At 37.1% G+C, this 21,396-nt stretch overlaps 2 protein-coding genes across 4 annotated transcripts; one reads left to right on the top strand and one right to left on the bottom strand.

Annotated features, from left to right (window-relative positions):
* The first annotated feature begins 36 nt into the window (after positions 1-36).
* RO60 (Ro60, Y RNA binding protein) lies at positions 37-19,134 on the top strand. 3 transcript variants are annotated; one of them, XR_014695598.1, is made up of 9 exons: positions 37-171; positions 4,960-5,558; positions 6,076-6,296; positions 6,564-6,710; positions 7,470-7,607; positions 7,945-8,061; positions 8,809-8,915; positions 9,331-9,477; positions 10,803-10,938. XR_014695598.1 is itself a non-coding variant. In XM_084528160.1 (9 exons), the coding sequence occupies exons 2-9, from the start codon at positions 4,979-4,981 to the stop codon at positions 10,953-10,955; spliced, it is 1,617 nt and encodes a 538-aa protein (XP_084384286.1). In that variant the 5' UTR covers positions 37-171; positions 4,960-4,978; the 3' UTR covers positions 10,956-19,134. The 3 variants fall into 3 exon arrangements, 2 of the variants coding, with proteins under 2 accessions (XP_084384286.1, XP_084384287.1); XM_084528160.1 differs by having other exon boundaries at positions 8,809-8,922; positions 10,803-19,134; XM_084528161.1 differs by lacking the exon at positions 37-171 and having other exon boundaries at positions 5,219-5,329; positions 8,809-8,922; positions 10,803-19,134.
* GLRX2 (glutaredoxin 2) lies at positions 18,509-20,925 on the bottom strand. The gene is made up of 4 exons (XM_084528163.1): positions 20,840-20,925; positions 20,493-20,562; positions 19,787-19,963; positions 18,509-19,169 (listed from the first exon to the last, which is right to left on the bottom strand). The coding sequence occupies exons 1-4, from the start codon at positions 20,872-20,874 to the stop codon at positions 19,050-19,052; spliced, it is 402 nt and encodes a 133-aa protein (XP_084384289.1). The 5' UTR covers positions 20,875-20,925; the 3' UTR covers positions 18,509-19,049.
* Between the last annotated feature and the right edge of the window lie 471 nt (positions 20,926-21,396).

Genomic DNA, 21,396 nt, shown 5'->3' with positions numbered 1-21,396 from the left:
CCTCCATCCGGGCACTGGGGGCGGCCCCATCCGGGGCCCGGGGATGCTGTCAGGGCGCCGCCGGGCGGAGCTGCTGGAGGCGGCCGTGGGGAGCCGGGGAGCGGCCGCGGGAGCTGCTGCCCCGCCTGGCCCAGCCGCCAGCCGGGCGGGCCCTGCCCTGAGGTCTCGGAGGCAAGTGGGGGGCTGAGGGGCGGGGGTGAGGATGGGGGGGATGAGGGAGAGGATGGGGGGCGCTGAGGGGGTCGGAGGGGGAATAAGGGGGACTAAGGGGGCCTGTGGGAGGGCTGAGGGGGTTATTGGGGGGATCAGGGGGTTATTGAGAGGATCAGGGGGTTTTGGGGGGAATCAGGGGGTTATTAAGGGGATCAGGGGGTTTTGGGGGGAATCAGGGTTTTTTGGGGGGAATCAGGGGGTTACTGGGGGGCTGGGGGCCGTTCAGGTGCCTGCTCGGGGTGGTGGTTTCCAGAGGCACGGGGCTGGCCTCCCAGGCGCAGCCCTCAGCTCCTTCTCCATCCTCGGTTTCGGGCTGGTTTCAGCCTCGCCAGAGCGGAGTGGGCGAGCGCGGTTTCTCCCAGGACAAAGCCTATATGGTTTTGAAGAATTTGAGGGCGATTTGAAGTATTGTCTTTAAACTTTCAGCGCGATTTTTTTTTTTTTTGCCCCCACAAACATCCAGCTTAGCCCAAGGCTAACTCTGTGTGCTTTCACTGCAAAGCTTATATCATCGCTGCTAACCTAGCCGTTTAAGAACTTAAAGACCATGGTTCTGTTAAAGCTTTCTGCTTAAAGTATATATTTTTTCGTATGTACCTGGAGCTTGTGCTGTAAGGCATCCCTTAAGAAAACCAGGAGTGATTTGGAGTAGTCGCAGAAAACGTGACCGAGGCTAACTCGGCCGTGTTATGGTACAGTGACACATGGGTATCGACTGTCAGTCAAGGCTTAACCATCGGATAGGCTGTTTAGTGCCAGGCAAACCCATATTTTACTTACAGATTTATTTATGTTATGTTTAGAATATATAAAAACTCCTTCCCTGTGGAAAACAGTCTGGTGGATTATGGTTTACGTTTGATAAAAATCATTTGCATGGAGAATCTATGCTTACAAATGTCTAAAAGATACATATAAAATTGATTAATTAATGCTTTACCAAAACAAAACCACAATAATTTAACTTCAACATTTTAGCTTGAATCGTTGATATGCAGCTGTGATCTTTCTCCCATTGGTGGGAACTGGGCATTGTCAAGCTGGGCAGGTTCATATCATTATTCTTCCATTAATAATTTAATTTGTTATAAAGTGTCTACTCTGCAACTTTTAAGGCTTTTCACACTGCTGTCTGCATTCAAACAGCTCAGAAGTCGGACATGGTTATGGAAGCAGAATATTCCTGCTGAATCCTCCATGAGTACTCAAAATTCAAGTTCACTGTTGCAGCTCAGTAGATGAGGAGTAGGGTTTTGGTAGGGCAGACACTCGCTGTGTACTTGCATTTATCCAGCTGTGGGAGTGAAAGCTGTGTGCATTTACAGGTGTTAAAGGAGGAAAATAACCTTGAAGACTGGGCAGAGGAGAGAGACTAGTTAGCAAGATGGAACACCTTTGGGAACTTGTAAGGCTGAAATATAAAACAGAATCTAGAAGTGGCCAATAAGATTTAATTAGTTCAGCACTGAATAAGGGTGTTAAGGAATTTATACTTTGTATTAGGACCCAGAACATGGTGTTGTTGATTTGAACCTCTCTCAGTCCGTGAGGCAGCAATGAACCATTTGAGAGACGTCTGTTTTGTATCCTAGATACAGGTAATTGGAAGCATGCTAATTGGAAAGCATTAATAATTTTATTATTTGGCTGCTATTCATCTAGAAAATTAGAAAACGTTTCAGAAGACTTGTAAGCATTATTATTGGGAGAAACACTGCAGTTAATTCGTTCCATTGTGAAATACTATGTGCCATCCAACAAGACGACTTAGAAGGCTGAATGAAAACGAAGGTGGAAATCATAAGAGTGTAAAACAGTATCTGTTTTTATAGCTCTATGAATATTCCTAAGAAAGCCAATTAAAGAGCTAAGTGTCAGAAAAACTAGAAGTGTGTATTGGTAACTGGCTTTTTAAAATACGGATGTTTGTGTCAGAAGGCAATAGGTGCTGCGGTTCACCTGTCACTTTTCAGCACTATGAGTCCATACAAAAGCCTAGCTATTTGAGTGAACATAAAAATTGTCCATTAGTAACATAAATGAATGGTATTTGTTATGTAATGTAACACAGAAGTGCACCAGGAGAATTTTCTTACCTGCTGGTTTGCTCTAAATTTCTTTAGCGCAATAAAATTTTAACGTGACAGCATGTTCCCACTTAAAGGAATTTTGCTTTTCAGGAGGATGGAAATACTGATCTTGCATTATAATACTTCAACAACAACAAAATTTCAAGTCAGATAACTATTAACTGTAATTTTAGAAATGTTAAAATTCTTTCATTTAGGTTTTGTTCCCGTTCTCAGGGTGGTGATGATAATGATAGCTAATGTGTGATGATGACTAGAAGACAAAGCATGTGAGGACATCGTAATTGGGTGTAGTCCAAGTGAGACAGCGAGTGGACGTATCGGATGGAACCCATGCAAATGGAAAAATACGGGGAAAAATACAAAAATATTAAAAGAAATGCTCATATTTCTTAATATAATCCTCAGGGACATACATAACAATCAGTGAGATCATAAATGTTTTGATTCATCGAAGGCATGGCTCTTCCAGTTCAGTTTAAGTCTTGGTAGCCCATAGGTGGATGAAAATAGTTTTCCCATTAGCTTTGTTACAGTGCAGTAATATTTGTTATGGTACAGACGAGAAAGACACAACAAGCAATTATTCTGTACGTTTCATATATATGGAGATCTACCTGCTCAGGCATGATCCTTTATGCATTACATTCTTACTTATACTTCAAGATAATGGTGTTTTTCAATATCTTCTCACACACTCAGGTGGTTTTTTTTTTTTGGTTGGTTGGCTTTTTTCCCTGAAAAATACACTAATGCGTTTCTGATTTCTGGATTTTTGTTTGGATTTTCTATGTTTATTATGGAACATTACCTACTGCGTAATGAAACCAACTAATTGAAATATACTGAAAAAAGACATTTGTTTAAGTGTTTATTTGTTTAATGTGTTTAAGACATTTAAAACAAACTGATATGGTACTCATGCATTGCAAATACCACTCTTGTTATTTTCAGTGTATTTGCATCTTTCAGATGTCAGTGAAAAAGTCGGATGAACTATGATGTATTTAAATGGATTTGGCAGGAAACCTGGTTAGAATATTTAAGTAATATTAAGTAATGAGAAAAACAGCTGAGCTCCAATGCTCTGAATAATATAGTTAAAGATGTTTTTTAGTTAATTTTTAATTGAAACTTGCTTTTTAAAATCTGGTATGAGCATTTGGCTTCTATTTATTTTTTATTATTTTAGCAGCATGTAGAACATAATGGGACCACTGGTGATTGTTCATTTTGTTTGTTTTTATTTTTATTATTATTATTTTTTTTAATTCTGGATGCAGACAGCATGTCATTGCACGTGGGCAAGCATGGAGGAAGGCAGTCTGTAGCCTCGTGCAGAGAAAGGAAAATTCGGTGTCAAAGAGAAAGTACAGAAGTTGTTTGTAAATAAGTATGTTACTCCCTTACACTGGGGAAGAAGTCTTTGTCTGCATTAGTGATATTTATTTGTGCTAACTTATCGTGGTCAATGGTGTTTATCTTCGGTATCCAAAAAAGCACGTCAGAGGAAGGTATCTGCAATAATTAAAAATTGCCAAGTGGATTTCTTTGAAATGTCATTTGTGTGTGCATATTTTAAGATCTACATAGAGTTTGATGGATTGCAATATTGGTACTGTGTGTTTGTGTGTGTGTGTAAGTTGGTACCTCTTTAAGCTATTTAGAGGCTCTTTACTGAGGAAATTGTATTTGTTGTTGTCATGTTGATGTTTTGGGGCTAGTGATGATAGTGGGGGTTGGAATTAGATGGCCTTTAAGGTCCCTCCCCCCAAAAAACATTCTGTGATGATGGATTTTCTTCCTGTAACCCTGCTGATTTTGATTCACCTGCATTTATTTCAGTTTGTGTATTACAGGTTAAATAGTATCATGCTAAATGTTGTTTGAGCAAGAAGAGTGTTGTTGCCTACGATTACTACTGCAGAACTCTTTTGCAACTCAAGAATTTATAAATAAATAAACCTGAAAGGCTCAGACTCTGGATTTTCATGGTGTTCCCTTGCTTTTTAGCTGAAAATGTAAAACAGTACAAGATTTGCTAACATGTCCGTGTCTTGGATCTCGCTTGAAACAGCAGACTGAGCCTGTAATAAAGAGATCTCTTTTTCTTGAGCTACTGCCAGTTGCTAAAAAGCAGTTGTAAAAGCCTCACTGAAGCCCACCATATTTAAACTCTCACAAAGTCTTCTGACTACCTAATTTTGCAGTATTTTACTCCATTATTTTAGCATCACATTTCTTCGGTTGGTCAGTATGACCAGCCCTTCTGCGAAATAGAGTGGGACAAGATCTGAGTTTTAACCAAATTCCAGTATACAATCCAAAAACCTACTAAGGAAACTAGTGGCAAAGGGGAATGGTGCCAGCCATATTTTCTGTACGCCACTGATTGTGGTAAAGTAGCTTCTAGCTTGGTTTTAAGGAAACAAATTTATCACCATTATAACACAGAGATTCTTTTTTTTTCCTTTTTCTTTTTCCTGTAACTGATATTTGTTATTGCACACCGAGAGCGGACCCTTAATGGGTTTACGAAGGAAAAATTACAAATCTATGAATATGATCCATACATTCAGATAAGAAGCAATAAAAGGATATAGTCATCAAGTTCTCACAGTACTTTTAAATCAGCTTTTTATTAATCTTTCAACAGACGTTTGGAAGTGTAAACAATGGAGGACGAGGCAAACCAAGTGCAATCCCTGAATGAAAAGCAGGTGCCGAACTCTGAGAGCGGTTATGTGTGGCACGTCACCGATATGAATCGACTGCATCGTTTCTTGTGTTTTGGTTCAGAAGGTGGTACTTACTGCACCAAGGAGCAGAAGCTGTGCTTTGAAAATGCAGAAGCTTTAACAAGGCTAATTGAAGAGGGTAGAGGTTGTGAAGTTGTTCAAGAAATAAAGACATTCAGTCAAGAAGGCAGAACAGCAAAACAGGAGCCCCTGCTTTTTGCTCTTGCAATCTGTTCGCAGTGTTCTGATGCAAAAACAAAACAAGCCGCGTTTAAAGCTGTTCCTGAGGTGTGTTGCATACCAACTCATCTCTTTACTTTCATCCAATTTAAAAAAGATCTGAAGGAGGGCATGAAATGTGGCATGTGGGGCCGTGCACTGAGGAAAGCTGTTGCAGATTGGTACAATGGAAAGAATGGCATGGCTGTTGCTTTAGCAGTTACAAAATATAAACAAAGAAGTGGTTGGTCTCATAAAGATCTCCTGAGATTGTCCCACCTAAAACCTGCCAGTGAAGGTAATATGCTTTTAATTTCCCTAGAAATACTATGTTTTAAGCCTCTTATATTTATTGTGGAACTATTTTGGAAACACTGGTACCAGTGTAGAATGATGACATATTGGTGATCATATCCTGGAACTGAGTGATCACATCAGAAATATAACTGTTTATCTTCAGAGGTAAACAGGGTTTATTTCTTGTTTTTCTCTGCGCATGTCAAGAAAAGGTAAAATAATACAATTCCCTCAATTTGTTGCTATCTAGCTTACAAATGATGAAATAACCTTTTTTCATCATTTGGGAAGATCTGTTGGTTTGGAATGAATTAGGCTCCTGGCTTATGAAGAGAATAAAACAGCTGTTCTAACTTGTATGGGGATGACCTCTTTTAGCTGGTCAGCAGGTCTGGGAAATTCCATTTATGGTGGTGGTGGTTGTTTTTAACAAAAAAATGCTCTAACTTGTTTGCTTGCCAGAAAGATAAATGCCAATATGAAGAAGGTAATCCTGACTGGAAAATATTTTTCTATAGGAATTGCTATAGTCACTAAATACATTACCAAAGGGTGGAAAGACGTCCAAGAAGCTTATAAAGACAAAGCAGTTTCTGCTGAGACTGAAAAACTTCTAAAGTATCTGGAGGCTGTGGACAGGGTGAAACACACAAAAGATGAATTGGAAGTTACTCATTTAATAGAGGAATATGGTCTGGTTAGAGAACATCTACTGACAAACCATCTGAAATCTAAAGAGGTAGGTAAACTTCAGGAGCTTTGTATCCTCTTTAGAGTTAACACTTCTTAGAGTATTACGTCTTGATTTCCATTAAAAAAGCCCTTATGGTTTATTTTTTCCAAGTTTATTTACACAAGTGGCTAATTTAAAAATAATAAATATCTCTTTCATTTATTTTATAACTTGAACGTTTATTTTAAAATACAGTTATTTAATGTGCAGATGTCAGTTTTTGTACTTGGGAATCTCATCTTTTTTTTTTTTTTTCTCCTTCTTTGATCATAGGTTTGGAAGGCATTGCTGAAGGACATGCCCATTTCTGTATTATTGAGAAATTTAGGAAAGATGACAGCAAATTCAGTGCTTGAACCAAGAAGCTCAGAAGTGGCAATAATATGTGAAAGACTAAGAAATGAGAAATTACTAAAAAAGGTAAGAAATTTTTCATGATTTTCACTTTTAACCCCTTCTAATTTGAATTTCTTCAGGCAACCTCTTTACAGAATAAAAGAGAGATTATTTTTAAGAAATGTGTAGCTTATTCTTAAAAAACACCCAAACAACAACAGAAAACCCACACAACAATAGTGGAATTACTGCCCCTTGATAATAAAACTTTAATTTCTCATTTGATTTTTTTTGCCCCTATTTCCAAAACTTCTTTACAAATGAAGTGTATTGACGGCTAGGTTCTTTTCTTAATTTAAGTTTGAGGCAAGCTTTGCTTGTTGGGTTCATCCATTGCTCCTGAGTGTTGTAATTTAGAATGAGCAAACACAAAAAGTGAGTGGAAGCCACTCTTCTAGGATCCTAGGAAATTAATGAAGAAACGAGCACAGCAGCTGAGAGAAAAAGTGACAAAACAAGGAGACTGGCTCCTTTCAGAGTGCTTTATTTTTTTCAGAGGTAATGCAATAAGAGGGAAAAGAGCGTTCCAATAGAATTCATTGCAAGATTCTGGAATGGGAATGAGGTTCATCATTGGATGATGATAAAGAAGCTACTTTACCTGTAACTGACAGCTATCAGTTCATGCTACAGCTTTAAAAAAGACTGCACAAACCTTTTGAACAAATTGAAGTAAACAGATCTTGCAGTAGGATCTTTTTAGTTTGTGTTGCCTTTTTTTGTTTGTTTGTTTGTTTGAGTTCATACTTCGTAAAACTTACTGTTGATTTATTTTGTCTGTAGGGTAGAATACATCCATTCCATATACTGGTTGCATTAGAAACCTATAAAGCTGGACATGGAAACAGAGGGAAGCTTTGGTGGCGTCCTGATGAAGACATTTTAGAAGCTTTAGATGCTTCGTTCTACAAAACTTTCAAGGTAATAAAGTTCTTGAATTCACTAAGGTCTTTGAGAAGTCTCTTTTTTTTCTGAAAGCTTATAAAATAATATAGAAAATTTTGTTGGGTGGATAATATTTTGAGAACCTCGTAATAAAAATCTTATTAATGGGGATTTTATTAAACAGAGGACAAAAAAATAAAAACAAAAACTGTCATATATTCAACTTTTGGCAATGTTATGGTCCTAATGTTGCCCCAAAAACAATAAAAAAAAAAAAAAACACAACACACCACACTTCTATGATTGAAAGTAGAAAAAGAAAGAAATGAATATATTATGTAGATATTTGCTTACTTTTTTCTTTTCCTTTCAGACAATTGAACCGACAGGGAAACGTTTCTTACTTGCAGTTGATGTCAGTGCATCAATGACCCAAAAAGTGTTGGGCAGTGTGCTGAATGCTAGCACGGTCACAGCGGTGATGTGCATGGTGAGGCATTAAACTTCTTTTATTTGTAGCTATTTGCAGCTTGAGCTTCACTTTTGATACAAAGGTACTCTAAAGCTGGTTAGAAACCAGAAGGAAGTTGATATATATAATTTTTTGTTATTATTTTTGCTACCGAAGGTGTGGCTTTATGGTAGACCAGATGCTTAAAGCAGCCAGATTCAGAAAGGTCACTTTAAAAAAGCTGGTTTCCAGTTTTAATCAAAGTGGTTGAGGCTGCTTTTTCACCTATTGAAACTGAAAATACATTGGGGAGAAAAAAAGAAACAAACAAACAAACAAAAAAAAAAACAAAAAACCAGAAGCATTGATAATTTAATACAGATTGGATTGAGAAATTTTGGGATAATTTGAGCTATCAACGCTGACTTTGTATCACAATTGCTTTTACCTCAGTTTGATATTCTAAAGCTTCTTGTGCGTTTATATTAGAGTGGAACTTGTTTGCATTGAAAAATGTTTAGTGTTTTATGTCAAAGAGGGGAGAGAAGAAACAGGAAAGGATTTTTAGTTACAGTAATTAGAACATTTCTGCAGCTCTGATTTTGCACTGTCTATTCACAGTAGTATTACAAAGTATTTAAAGTATAGAGTGAAGCTTTAGCGTATATAATGAGCCACGCTGACTTACATACAAAAGGGTATGATGCCTCTTCAGCAGGGAATGCCTTGATTCAGTCAGGAAAAGTTCTAAATAACATTTTTATTTTTCGTCTTCCTCTTTCTCAGGTTGTAGCACGTACTGAGAAGGATTCCCATATCGTTGCCTTTTCACATGAAATTGTCCCTTGCCCTGTGACAGCTGATATGACGTTACCTCAAGTTTTAGTGAAAATGTATGAAGTATGTAAAAATAATTGAAAAAAATGCATTGCTTTTTTTTTTTTTTTTTTCTTCTAGTACTGTGATTAGTCTGTATCTGTATAGTAGAATGCTGTGTATTTTTTTTTCTCCCTTTTATTTAGGGGAAGTCCAGCAAATGTCATTATTTCAACTGCCTGAATATTAAATAAAGTAATTTAAAATGGCATTGCTAGATCACAATGGCTTAATTTGAAAACAATAACTTCAGTTATGTCATTATTTTATTTATTTAAGTGAAATGAATGAGTGAACTGTTGTTTTGTTGTTCAACAAAGACAATTCTGTATGTGATATACCACGAGGCTCACATAAAAAGTAATTTTCCATGAGTTACTAATTTCTGTAGTAATGTGTTCCATGTATATATATATTTTTTTTCCTTTTAAGATTCCAATGGGTACGACTGATTGTTCCCTTCCAATGATATGGGCTCAGAAAACACAGACAGCTGCTGATGTCTTCATTGTATTTACTGATAATGAGACATTTGCTGGAAATACTCATCCTGCAACAGCTCTTAGAGAGTACAGGGAGGTAAATATGCTTCTGAGTGCTTGCAATTGATGAATGCAGTATAGAATAAACACTAGTTCTCTACATGTTTTACAGATTAAACAAGTTGTTGCTATCTGCCATAAATAATAATCTCGATATTGTTAAAAACATAAATTCTATGGTTAGACTGAATTAGTGGAAGTAATTGCTCACATTCAAAACCATTGAATTGAAAAAAGGATTTGTAATTAACCCACTTTGCTAGCTGTACTTGCAATATCAGTGAAAATTTGTTTGGTATTGAGACAGTGCATGAATTTCTACATTCTATAATTCTGTAATTGATTCTGAATTTTATAATTGATGAAATAATTTTTTTACAGGAAGCTCTTAAGTAATGGTACTGTGCTCCCAGAATTAAATTCAACTTCGATCTCTGTATTAGATCTCACAAACATTAAACAAAGTAATGAAGACAAGTCTGTAGGGAAACACTCAAGAGGATAAGATGATAGGTACCATGTGAACAAAGCCCTATATGTTTTAAATTGGCTATATATGCTGTGGAGCTTTGCAATTTTGAAACAGAACTAAGAAAAACACTTCCTACCAGCACACTGCTATTAAAAATTATTTGAACAGCAAACAATCTTTTAGGCTTAAAGGGAACTATTTCTAAATTAATATATTTTAAACTGCAAAGACAAGTATGTATGGACATTGATCTTCATACCATGTCCACCCATTTGAAATTAATACCATAATCTTTAACTTGCCCAGTGAAACCTTACCACAGAGTTATTTAGTTGAGATTAGCTCCCTCCCACTCCTAAATTTTTGCTTTTAACAAAGAATTCCTGTACTCTGGCCTTAATATCACTTGCTTTGTTTTAACTTACACATGACTGACATGTAAATCAGCTCATTTAGCTGAGTTGTCCAGGTCACAGCTGCTTTATTTGTTCAACCAACACTTGGACTCTTTGCCTGAGACAAAAACATGCTCCTTGATTAGTGTTAGATGATTTGATTATTATTATTGAAAGTTTTCTCTCAGAATGATCTTCAGAATAGCAAATGCAGTGTTTACAGTTGAAATATATAAATCTTAATATTGCAGGGAAGTTTTGCCAATAGCATTCATTGTAGTTTATTTGTATTTGTTTAAATATAACTGTTTTACTGCAACTTAAGTACGGTGTTAACAGGCAGCCTGCAATTCTTGTTACGGCATACCTAGGTTCTATCAGTATGCCTCTTCAGACAGTGGTTTATGTATGCCAGATAGCAAGATTTGGCCTCTGTCATGTTTCATTTACTGTATATGTGTGTATTTCTGAAAATATTTTCTGTTCTTCCTCTAGAAAATGGGTATTCCTGCTAAATTGATCGTATGCGGGATGACATCAAACAGCTTTACGATTGCCGATCCAGATGACAGAGGCATGTTGGATATATGTGGCTTTGATACAGGAGCTTTGGATGTTATTCAGAACTTCATTTTGGATTTGATTTAGCATTCTAGGTATCTGCTCTTCCCAATGGGTCCACTGCTGGCAACAGACTTTTCACCTTGGGAACTCCCAGCCAAATATACTTTATTAGAAAATGGCACATTATATACATATCAGAGCGTATCCGTTTTGCGAAGGGAAAACAAGAAAAGCAGATGAGACACCGCTTTTCTCTTTTCTCCTATTGCACACAATTTGAAATAACAATGGGAAGTTTGTTAAACGTAGCTACAGGGTTACACAACATGTAATTTAATTTCATTTATAATAGATTATAAATACTGAGATTTCTTTTTCCCCTGTTGCTGTGGAATGCTTGTTTGCAAGAGTGAATTGATGAATTATTCCTAGGATGGCCAGGACAGAAAAGTGGTTTTAGCTTTTGAATAATGTTAGTTTAACAACTAACATTAGTTTAGAGGGATCTTTCTTTAGACTTTTTTTTTTTTTTTTTTTTTTTTAAACAAATAACTAAGGTTCAACAGTTTCCATAATTATACTTCAGATCTACAAAAGAAGTATTTTCTGGCACATGTGAGACCATGTAACTGTGATGCAGTATAAAAGTTACCCAGTGAGATTTTATACTGACAAAACTGAAAGTGGAAGAGCTCATGCTCATCTTTTATTTAGATTATTTGGATTTTCGAGGATAAAGTAACTCTTTCTAGAGAGAGGGGTAGTTTCTGTACAATGCAGTTTCAAAAGCACTATTTTAGATTTCATGTGCTTTGGTGAATATTCAACAAACCTTTTAGTAGCGAAAGGTCTTGGAAATGGCAAGGAAGCCACATCCAGTACATGTTGTAACTTCAGTTAGCATCAGCTCACTTTCAGTGAGGAAGATCAGCAAATGCATGTGTCTTAGCCTACTCTTGAAAGCTGAGTAGCAACAACCAGAAACAAACGGCTACGTTTTCTTCAAAGGAATGTATTGGATGATACAAAAATCTTCCTAATGAGAATACTTCGTTTAAAAAAAATCTTTTTGTAGATTAACATTATTTCTGATTTCTTAAATTAATTCAATCTAACATTTTTCCAAACTACCTCCAGTTTATAGTGACCAATTCTTAAAAACTTTTATGAAGTGTACAGTTGCCTCGTTCTCAAAATCTTGTTTAGGAAGTGATTGAAACTGGATTTTTTTTTTTTTTTTTAGTCTGATAGTAAGAGTGTGAGTAAATATGGAGAAAGCTAGTGAATATCTTACCACTTTGGAACAGGAACCAATAGCAATTCATGTGTATATGTATTTAAATCTGTGTGTGTGTGTATTTAGGTATGTGTGTTCAGGGGGGAAGTTAAAAGATCTCTTTCACAGATCAGTCTTAAAAGCTGAGAGCTTTTTTTCAGAGATGCTTTTACAACTTCCCCAAGATGTGTATGTCAGCCTCTTTTATGCTAATTCTGGCTGTTTTAAACAGTGAATTTGGTGTTAATTTGAAAATAATTATGGTTTATAAAGATTACCCGATTGTGGTAAATGACATGTAAGACCATATTTTTCTGCCTAAAAGACAAGCTTTTAAATGTAAAATTCAAGTTCATATTATACTTTTGATACTTGTAACACTTTTCATTATGCCTCCTACATATTGACTCGAAGTTCAAAGCTTGCATTCTGTAGGATGGTTATCTATTTTGGTGCTATCTAAAATGTGAGATTACATGTTACTGAAGGTATTCTGCTACACACTTACACACTACCTTAATGAATAAATCAGAACGGTGAAGGAAGCCTTTTCTGACACTGATGTATAGGAACAACTCGAGAGTTGTTTTAAATCTGTGGCTTAAAGAGCTGATGGTAAGAATGTTAGTTTTCAGTGGACATGAATGTAGTTACTTCTGAATTATCCCTGCTATTATAATACAGCTCTGATAGAATGCTTGAACACAGGACTACCACCAGCTTGTCAGGTGACATCCAGAAAAAAACAAGCGTTCCTGCAGAAACTGATAAAATAGCACTTTGAGTTTGAAAATTAGCCATTTCCTTTGAAAAACTTCTTACCAAGTGTAGTCTTCTTGCAAAATGAACACAAGGAATTTGGGGCGTAAATGCACTTGCTCACTACATGTAAATTATTTAAAGTAAATGCACTGATGTTTTGGAGTTGTTTTTGGTAGTAATGTGTTTTAAATGAGGCAATAGTCAAACACCTGAATAGATGTTTCCTATTAAGCTAGCGATGTTGAAAATAACTGACAGATAAGTATCTTTTGCAGGTATTTTTTCTTTTTTGAAGTAGTTTTTGTGAAGTAATAGGAAATATTTTGGACTAAATATGAAATGAGAAACCTAAACTGGTATTTCAAGTAACTTTTTTGCAGTCAATTGCATAAATTTACTGCAAATAAATATTAGACTAGTTATTAACAGATTGATTGAACAGTTATTGTAGCGATGCATCTTTGAAAGCAGTCTGGTTTAAAATAAAATCCCTTGAACTACAGTAAAAGTGAAGGTGAATTTTTCAGTAGAACTTAGAGAAAATGTTGACACTAGATAGCTATGTGCTATGTTAAAGATAGTCACCCATGCTGGAGTACATAATTTGCCCCTAAATATTTACCATACCTCTGTACCAAAAAATCTTGTTAGATTATTGTAGATGCTGGTTTTCCAGTGTAAAGCTAGCACTGTTGAGATCATGTTGTCATCTGCTCCTCCTTTAAAGTTTCCAGAGAGAGGGGAAACTGAAGTAAATGCTGACAGATGAAATTTGGCAGTATGTTGGCCCTTGTTCCTCCTATTTTCTGTCTGGAGTTGGTTATTATCATACAGCAAGGGGCAAAGAAGACTGATCCTGCGTTTTCTTTTTCCATAGACTGATCTTTTTTTTTCTGTCTGTATGCTGAATTTTAGGGGAACTGTCTGACTCATTTGCTGTAACAAATTTCTCTTGATTTTAGTCTTTAGTTACTAAACAAATAATTTCTAGAACGATACCTGGACATGTGAAGAGGCAACAATTACTGTAATTTTTTTTAAAGGAAAAAAAAACAGCTAAGACAGTTTCTCAGCTTTAGTTCAGTATACAATAAATAAAACCTTTCACTAGAGAGTGGACATGACTTTTTCAAGTTAGTGTTGTTTGCATTGGAGGAACACTGACTAACGAAAATGGGGCTATAATTGTGCACTACAGTTTAGTAGTGAAAATAGGACAGGAAAGATTTTAAAGATAGTGAAGTTTATTCAAAACATTAAAAAAAAAAAAGAAAAAAAAAAACACAATAAAAATCTAAATGCAGAGTGCAGGTGTAGACTAGGTGAATGCAGGTTTCTTGTTATTTGTCAGAATTAACAGGCTTTCAGTTTGACTGTCATTTCACTGTGAGCCCCTGATAATTCTTAAGTGTTAGATTATTGTCTAAGACTGTAATGTTCAGGCACTTTAGCATAAAGAAAGAAGAAAAGGATGTAATGGTTGGAAGCACAGCAGAGGTAAAATGTTCTTCTATAATGAAGGGCTGTAACCAGTGGACATCAGAGGTCATGTTTCCGCGTAGCAGTGATACAGACAAGAATGTGGGCATGTGCTGCTCAAGATTTCTTTAAAATTATGCATCGGTATTGTGTGTTGAATAAAGACAGTAATAATTTTGCCAAGAATTAGACTTTTGTGCCAGGATTTTTAGACCTATAGCAAGGAAAGGGAGAGTTTGGGATGCTTGTAGAACTTCCTTACTGGTAGAACTTGGGGCTTAATCCACAGTTGTGTGTTTAATAAAGAGAAGTCTCAAAGTAGGTCTAGGTCCGAAGTTAGCAGTGCCAGTCTAACTGCCCAGTACACAGCAGCCTCTAATAACTGGCCATAAAGTACCTTGCTGCTTGAAATCACTGTTAAACCTGTTTGTGAAACATAAATCATTGTGGGCACAGGACATTTGTTCTTTTTTGTTGTTGTTGCTTTTAAATTGGGGCCCACTAATACCCATTTATGGGTATGGCTTTCAAAGGCTATTCAATGAAGCGTATGTTCTTGGCTTAAAAAGTACACCAGCAGTTTTGGAAATGTATTTTACTAATGACTCTGTAAAAACACTAGGAAAATATTTTTCTCCATTGCAAAATGCTGTGCTGCTTAATCATGTAGCCACCATACCAAAAGCATTAGTATTGGTTCCGTTTATGTTGATTCTTCTATTACCCATTTTTTTCTGTGCTCTTCCTTTTCTCTGTTAATGTTGGCTTTTTTCTCCTTTTCCATCACCTCGTGAACCCAGACCTATACTTGAACCTCTTCTCACAAGCTCTTGTCCTTTCCTTTTTTGCCACTGTTCTAAATCTGCCATTTTGCTGTCATCAAGCACGTTAGCTTAGCTAAACAACTTACGCCAGCACTGATGTCACAGTATTTATCTTAACTTAAAAAGGGACAACTTTTTCACCTTCTTTGATCATATGAATCTCTAATAAGATATTTAATTTGCTGTATCTATCAGCTTTTGGTTAAAAAAGAAAGTTGCATAATTACAAAAGCGCATCTTTGTTTCTTTAAAAAATCCAACATCTGCCTGTGAAACTAAATGGCTTACTTCTATAAAACAACCATTTAAAATAGGCTTTTCAAATGTAAAGCTTCTTTCTCGAGTTTGTTGAGTGGGTCAGAGCTTTTCATTCTGTCGTATGTTATCTAGTTGTTACAAGCAGAATTAAGGAAACATTTAAATGAATCTTCTGGATGAGTGGGCAGCTTTTTAGCAATATTGAAAATATTGGAAGACTAGAATGTAGAAGCAAACCTCAGCAAAAATCACTTGTCTTGCTTGTGCTTTTAATCTTCCTTGTTTTTTTTTAAGCATTTCATCACTTTATAGGGTTTATTTAGCTATTTGCAGTGGCTCACAGTGGACAAATACGCTGTAAGTAAATTGTTCTACTGGCTTTATTGCTGAAATGGTAGAGATTTCATCATACCCTGACAGAGTACAGTGTACAACGTTGCTGAGTAAGACTTAAGGGGAAAAGATAAAACAGTAGGACTATATTTTGTATGTGCTGCTCTGAGAGCTAGGACTTAAAATTAGCTAATTGCAGCATAAGGTATGGTGTCTTTAAGTATGTGTGCTTACATTTGGATTTATGATTTTGATACTGTAACATGTGGTTTCTTTAGGTATTTCTGCATTCTGAATTTAAGTTTAAATAAATATATTTGCATATATATGTGTGGTACAGTCAGAACTTTTACAAATACTTCATTAACAAATAACGAATGGAAATAGCTGTTTTCCTAATGTTACCAGCTTTTTAGTTAAGCACAACTATTTACAATAAAACATCTATTCTGTTACATTCTCATATAAAAGTGCAGTTCTACTCTCAAACTAATTCCGTATAAGGAATGAAGAGATGAATGCATTCACAGCTCTGTCTGCTTAGTTAAATAACTTAATGTTTGTTTTTAACTACTCATGCTTCTTAGGAGCATGTTATTTGAGCTGGATGAGTGCTTAAGTATAATTCCTATTACAGAATATTTTAACGGACAATTTTTAACATTCACATCCCAAGACAACCATTATTTTAAAACAAACAGCTTTTCTTCTGGAGACACTACTAAGCAAAAAATATGGAACTTTTAATTTTGAATGCCTCTCCCTACCCTTTTTTGTTCCTGGAGTAGAACCACACTTGAACTGCCATATAATGTTTAAATAACTTAAACATAACATGGCTTTGTGCCATCCAATAATGAAGGCACTGTCTTGCTGCTACTTTCTATGAAACGATACAAAATGAATGAGAAAACATTTGGATGGGGAGCCTTAATATAGCTGAAAAGAAATAACAAACTGGCACTCATGAGGCTCTGCAGGCATATAGTAGGCTTTCTCCTTTCTCAGCTATTGGAATGGAATATTGCCTTAAGTGACATTGCCCTGGGATTTCTGAAACGTAGAACTCAAAGGGGTATTTTAAACTACTGTTTTGGGACTTTTTCTATCAGGGAACAAAATGAAAAGTAAGGTCTTTGAAAAATTCCTTTGCGTACTGTTATTTTTACATGATGGATTTACAAGCTTTCAGGTGCAAAATTGTTAATCTAAGAAAACAAAACTGGCCTAAGAATTATACACAGGGAAAAAGAACACTTGGATACCAGCACATGTGCAAACTAAATTGCTTTATTAAGTATAAATTTAGGGAGAGATACACATTTGATGGTGTTTTAACTTAATGAGTGTGTCCTTGTAAAAAAAGACTTAAGGCAACGATGAAACTAGCAAAAGGTAGTGAACTGCAATAATAATATAACAAGGTCAGTGTGTTTAGTTAGCTAATTACACGTTAAAGATGCACAGTGCAGAGGACTCTATACTGAACTTTTACAAATTGTTACTTAAATTTATTTCAAAGCTGCAATGCAACAAGAAAGTCGTCAAATTCACTGAGGACAGCCTTACAGTCACAATTATCCAAGCTGAAGGTGGATGTGGCACTTTGTTTCCTTGTGGAAAGAAAGTTGTTTATGTGCACGCAGTGCCTGCAGCAATGGAAATAACAGACATCTTATTCACAAGGAGCGAATAAAAATGGACTTAATGTTTTTATTCTAAACTGTGCATCTTTAGTAGTGTAATAGTCCCTTTTATTGAGGAAAGGGATATAATTTTCTACTCACGTATGATGAACTTTCCTGAAATAACCAAGTCTTGGCAGTGGCTGCTCTGGCTTTGGATGTACATTGTACTGAAACTATTGAATTTGGGTTTTTTAGACATTTAACTGCAAGTTAATATTGCTAGTAAACTGCATTCTGACTGTAGAACTTAAGTACTAAATAAACTCTATGCATATTAGACCCATTTTACTTGGTCTTGAGTTTCATAACAGCACTGGATTGATGATGATGTAGAGTTTAGTGTCACTGAGCTGCCTGGCTACACCAGGACATTCCAGAATGACAGCGTCCAGACTGATATAGTGGAGAGTAAAGATGAAAGTGCTTACCTACCACTCTACAACTGCAAGGATCTCTCTTCCCTTTTTCCATAGCACCTGAACTTATAATTAAGTACTTACAAGATCAGATGATGAAATACATGTATGAGGGAGGTAAACAAAGGTGGATATCCCCTCCCATTGGTGACTGTCAAGGGAGAACCTCCTACTACCCTAATCTTCCACAGACATATATGACCAAAGAATTTAACCAAAGAACAGGGGCTAGGGTTGGGAGACTGCTGTAGTTCAAGGCTCTTCAGAAGATCCTAAGATACTCTCATACAATGGCAGCCTAGTCAGTTTTAAAACAGTGACTGACCCTTTGCAAGACCCCAAAGTTGCAGGTTACCTGCAATCCTCTGCTCCAACTGAGAGCAACTGTAGGAGAGAACAGTGAAGCTGACCTACTTCCTCTACTGCCAGCCTCCTTTATTTAAAAGAACAACTGATATCGCAAAGCATGCTCACTGATGCCATCCTTGCATAACACATTCCCCTAATTTACATTTAAGTTCTCTTGGAAATAAAATTACAATTAAAGTTACACAAAAAAAGAGGTGGTTTCAGCACTATTTAGGAATACACAGAAGCAGAGTCAGTAGGTACTGCTTTTAATAACAGCCAAAAAACAATCAAACTAGTACAAGTAGTGTAGAAGTAACAATTGAACAACAGTAAGAAACTTGACATGCAGCAACATCACTACAAATGTGATGCTTTGTACTTTCTTTGATTGCAATTTGACATTTAAAATTTAACAAAGCCATTACACTGACCGTGTATTGTAACTGTGGTAGAATGAGACTAGAAAGACACCTTACTTTCAGGAAAACAAAATAAAAACTAGGATACTTCAAAAACCTTAACTCTACCACCAATGCAACACCAAAAGAATGACATCATTCGAATACACTTGGAGTTCCAAGAGGTTCTTAACGATTGTGGTAAAGCTGAGGCAAGGAAACCGAGTAATTTGTCAGTTCCATAGAGTCTGTGTCAGAGAATGATCTGAGATTCAGAAATTCTTGGCTTGAAACTGTTACCCCCCAGCTGATGCAGTGTGTCTTTGCAATCTTTTTAACTTGTGTGAATTTGTACCTATATCAAGGCAGAACTAAGCTAGGCTAGATGGTGGTTCAGGATTTTCCTTTCAGCTGACATTGATGAATCAATGGCAGTAGCTTGCCTTCCTCATGAAGTCTTTGAGTATCTGTAGCACCTCCAACAAAAGTCCCATTAACAAACACTCTTGGGACCTATCGAGAACAAGAAAATCACATCAGTCACCTCAAAAAAAGACAAAAACATAAGCAAACCCATGTGGACTCAAGTATTGTTATGTAAGCTTACACACCCACACCTACACTAAGAGTGGAATGTGTATGTATGTGTACACACACACCATTTACTCTCTTAATATGCATATTAATGTTTCAGTATTACGGTACAACTCCTGCTTCTGTAACATTTACGGAAATTGAAAACTTTGTTCACTTGCTACTCAGAAGTGGATTTGAATTCACTATAGGGAAGATCCATACAATTGAGTTAAGTGAGGCTATATAAAATTGAGGAATGGCAAACATGCTAAGTGTTAAACACAATGCAATAAATACAGCTGTACAAATGAAAACTGACTTTGATACTTCAGTCATTTTAGTGGCAGTACGGAAAAAAGATCACCTCTGAGGGACGGCCAGAAGGTCTCAAGAAAAAGCACAGAACCGTTCTGCAGTGCCTTGTTTTTCATTTAGGAGCTTGCATCCCAGGTTTACCCATCTCAGAAGACTGCAGACCTTGATACGTCCATAACCCATGGAAAACATAATTTAAATTCTTACTTTTCTTACTACATGCAAGAAAGTATACTCACTGTTCTGCCACCAGTCATCTGTTCAAGAACATCTTGTATCTGGCTTCCGTTTTCATTCAAGTCCAGTTCTACAGCTGTGTAATTTACATTCATGTGCTCAAAAAGCTTTTTTGCCTTTTCGCAGTAGAAGCACGTTGTTTTAGAGAAAATCACCACGCAGTTCTCTGAAATAATATCCTGTATATTTACAAGAACACTCAAGTAAGCGAGCCTTGTTTTTAAGTCAGTGTATTTTAACAGTATCCAACAGCTATGAAATCAAACAGGGAAATTATAAATCTGCTATTACTGTAACAAATGTTTAGTAGCAGTAATTTGGCTAACTTTAATCCCCAATACTGATGACAGTACTGAATTAGACTAGAAGGCTGAAGAAAGACGTACAAAGGATACAGCCTAGAAAGACCAGGTGGCAGCACTAAGGATGAACAATGCTGCCCATATTACTTGGTATTAATTACAACTAATTGTTAAAAAGTGGGTTGGACAGGCAGAACTTCTGACATAATTTTTTTGTGTAATTCAGACAAGCTTTGAAGCAGCCACAATTTAAAAAAAAAAAAAAAAAGAAGACACAAGCAGTTGAAGACACAAATGATATAATATTATAAAATAAATATAACATTATATTAATAATTATAATATAATATAATTACGTTATTATAATATTATATTATAATAATTAAAGACACAAGCAATTTGTTACCTGTATTTGGTTCGCAGCGTCATTGCTGGACAGCCCAACAGAGACGGGCTGGCTGTTCCCCATTCTAAAACTAAACATAAACACGAGTCAGATAGGCATGCTTACAAAGAAAAGGCACCTTTTACAGCTCACAAATTACTATTTGTAAAGCATCGCAGCGCTGTCAATATCTCTCATAATTCCCCGTCACACTCAGATTCTCATCAGCTGCAACGCCGGGGGCTGTACGAGCTCGCACAGCGCGCAAGACGATCAAAATAAACCCTAGTTTTACAGACAAACACTTTTTATTTCCCTTTCCCCGTCCCTTTTCCTCCCCCCCCTGTCCCCGTCCCGTCCCCACCCACCCCCGCCGCAGCCCGGCCGCCCCCCGCAGCAACATGGCGGCCGGCCGGAAGGGGCGGGGCCCCGCAGTCCTCGCGGCGGTCCGGCACTGCTCGAGGCCCCCCCCTCCACCCCCTCCCCGCCTCCCGGCCGAGCGCGGGGCTGCCCGCGGCGCTGCCTGCTTCGGGGGTGGCGCCCCGGGGGCCGCCTCTGAGTCCCTGGGGAGGTGCCGGGTGGGGCTGGGGGTGCCGCGGGTGCCCCCTGCCCGCCTGCTGGGGTGGGACAGTGTAAAAGTTCAGCCGTCAGTCCTGTGACAAACAGCACAAGGAAATCAGTTCATGTGTAAAAGCGACCCGTGTGGGCTGCCCGTGCTCCCTTATGGGTAACAGGTTGACCCTGTTCAGACCCGGTGTGTTTATCTTGCTCCTGTGCTACAAGGCTCAAACAATCCTTCTTGGTGTGTGTAATCTTGGTGAATTTACCTGTGACTGCAAGTTGTCAAACCTTTTGATGGTACAGAAAGTGTGGGTGTAGCCTGCTACACCACGGCTGTGTTAAAGTGGTCAACAAATGCAGTCGG

This window comes from Aythya ferina (assembly GCF_964211825.1).
Source record: "Aythya ferina genome assembly, chromosome: 8".
In the NCBI taxonomy this organism is placed as follows: Eukaryota; Metazoa; Chordata; class Aves; order Anseriformes; family Anatidae; genus Aythya; species Aythya ferina.
This window is presented reverse-complemented; position numbering and strand designations above follow the sequence as displayed.

Coding starts and splice junctions, on each gene's coding strand:
- RO60 (XM_084528160.1), top strand. CDS start 4,979: ATGGAGGACGAGGCAAACCAAGTGCAATCCCTGAATGAAAAGCAGGTG. Junction 5,559..6,075: donor CCTAAAACCTGCCAGTGAAG/GTAATATGCTTT, acceptor ATTTTTCTATAG/GAATTGCTATAGTCACTAAA. Junction 7,608..7,944: donor CGTTCTACAAAACTTTCAAG/GTAATAAAGTTC, acceptor TTTTCCTTTCAG/ACAATTGAACCGACAGGGAA.
- GLRX2 (XM_084528163.1), bottom strand. CDS start 20,874: ATGTTGCTGCGGGGGGCGGCCGGGCTGCGGCGGGG. Junction 19,964..20,492: donor ACGCTGCGAACCAAATACAG/GTAACAAATTGC, acceptor GTAAATATACAG/GATATTATTTCAGAGAACTG. Junction 19,170..19,786: donor AGATGACTGGTGGCAGAACA/GTGAGTATACTT, acceptor TGTTCTCGATAG/GTCCCAAGAGTGTTTGTTAA.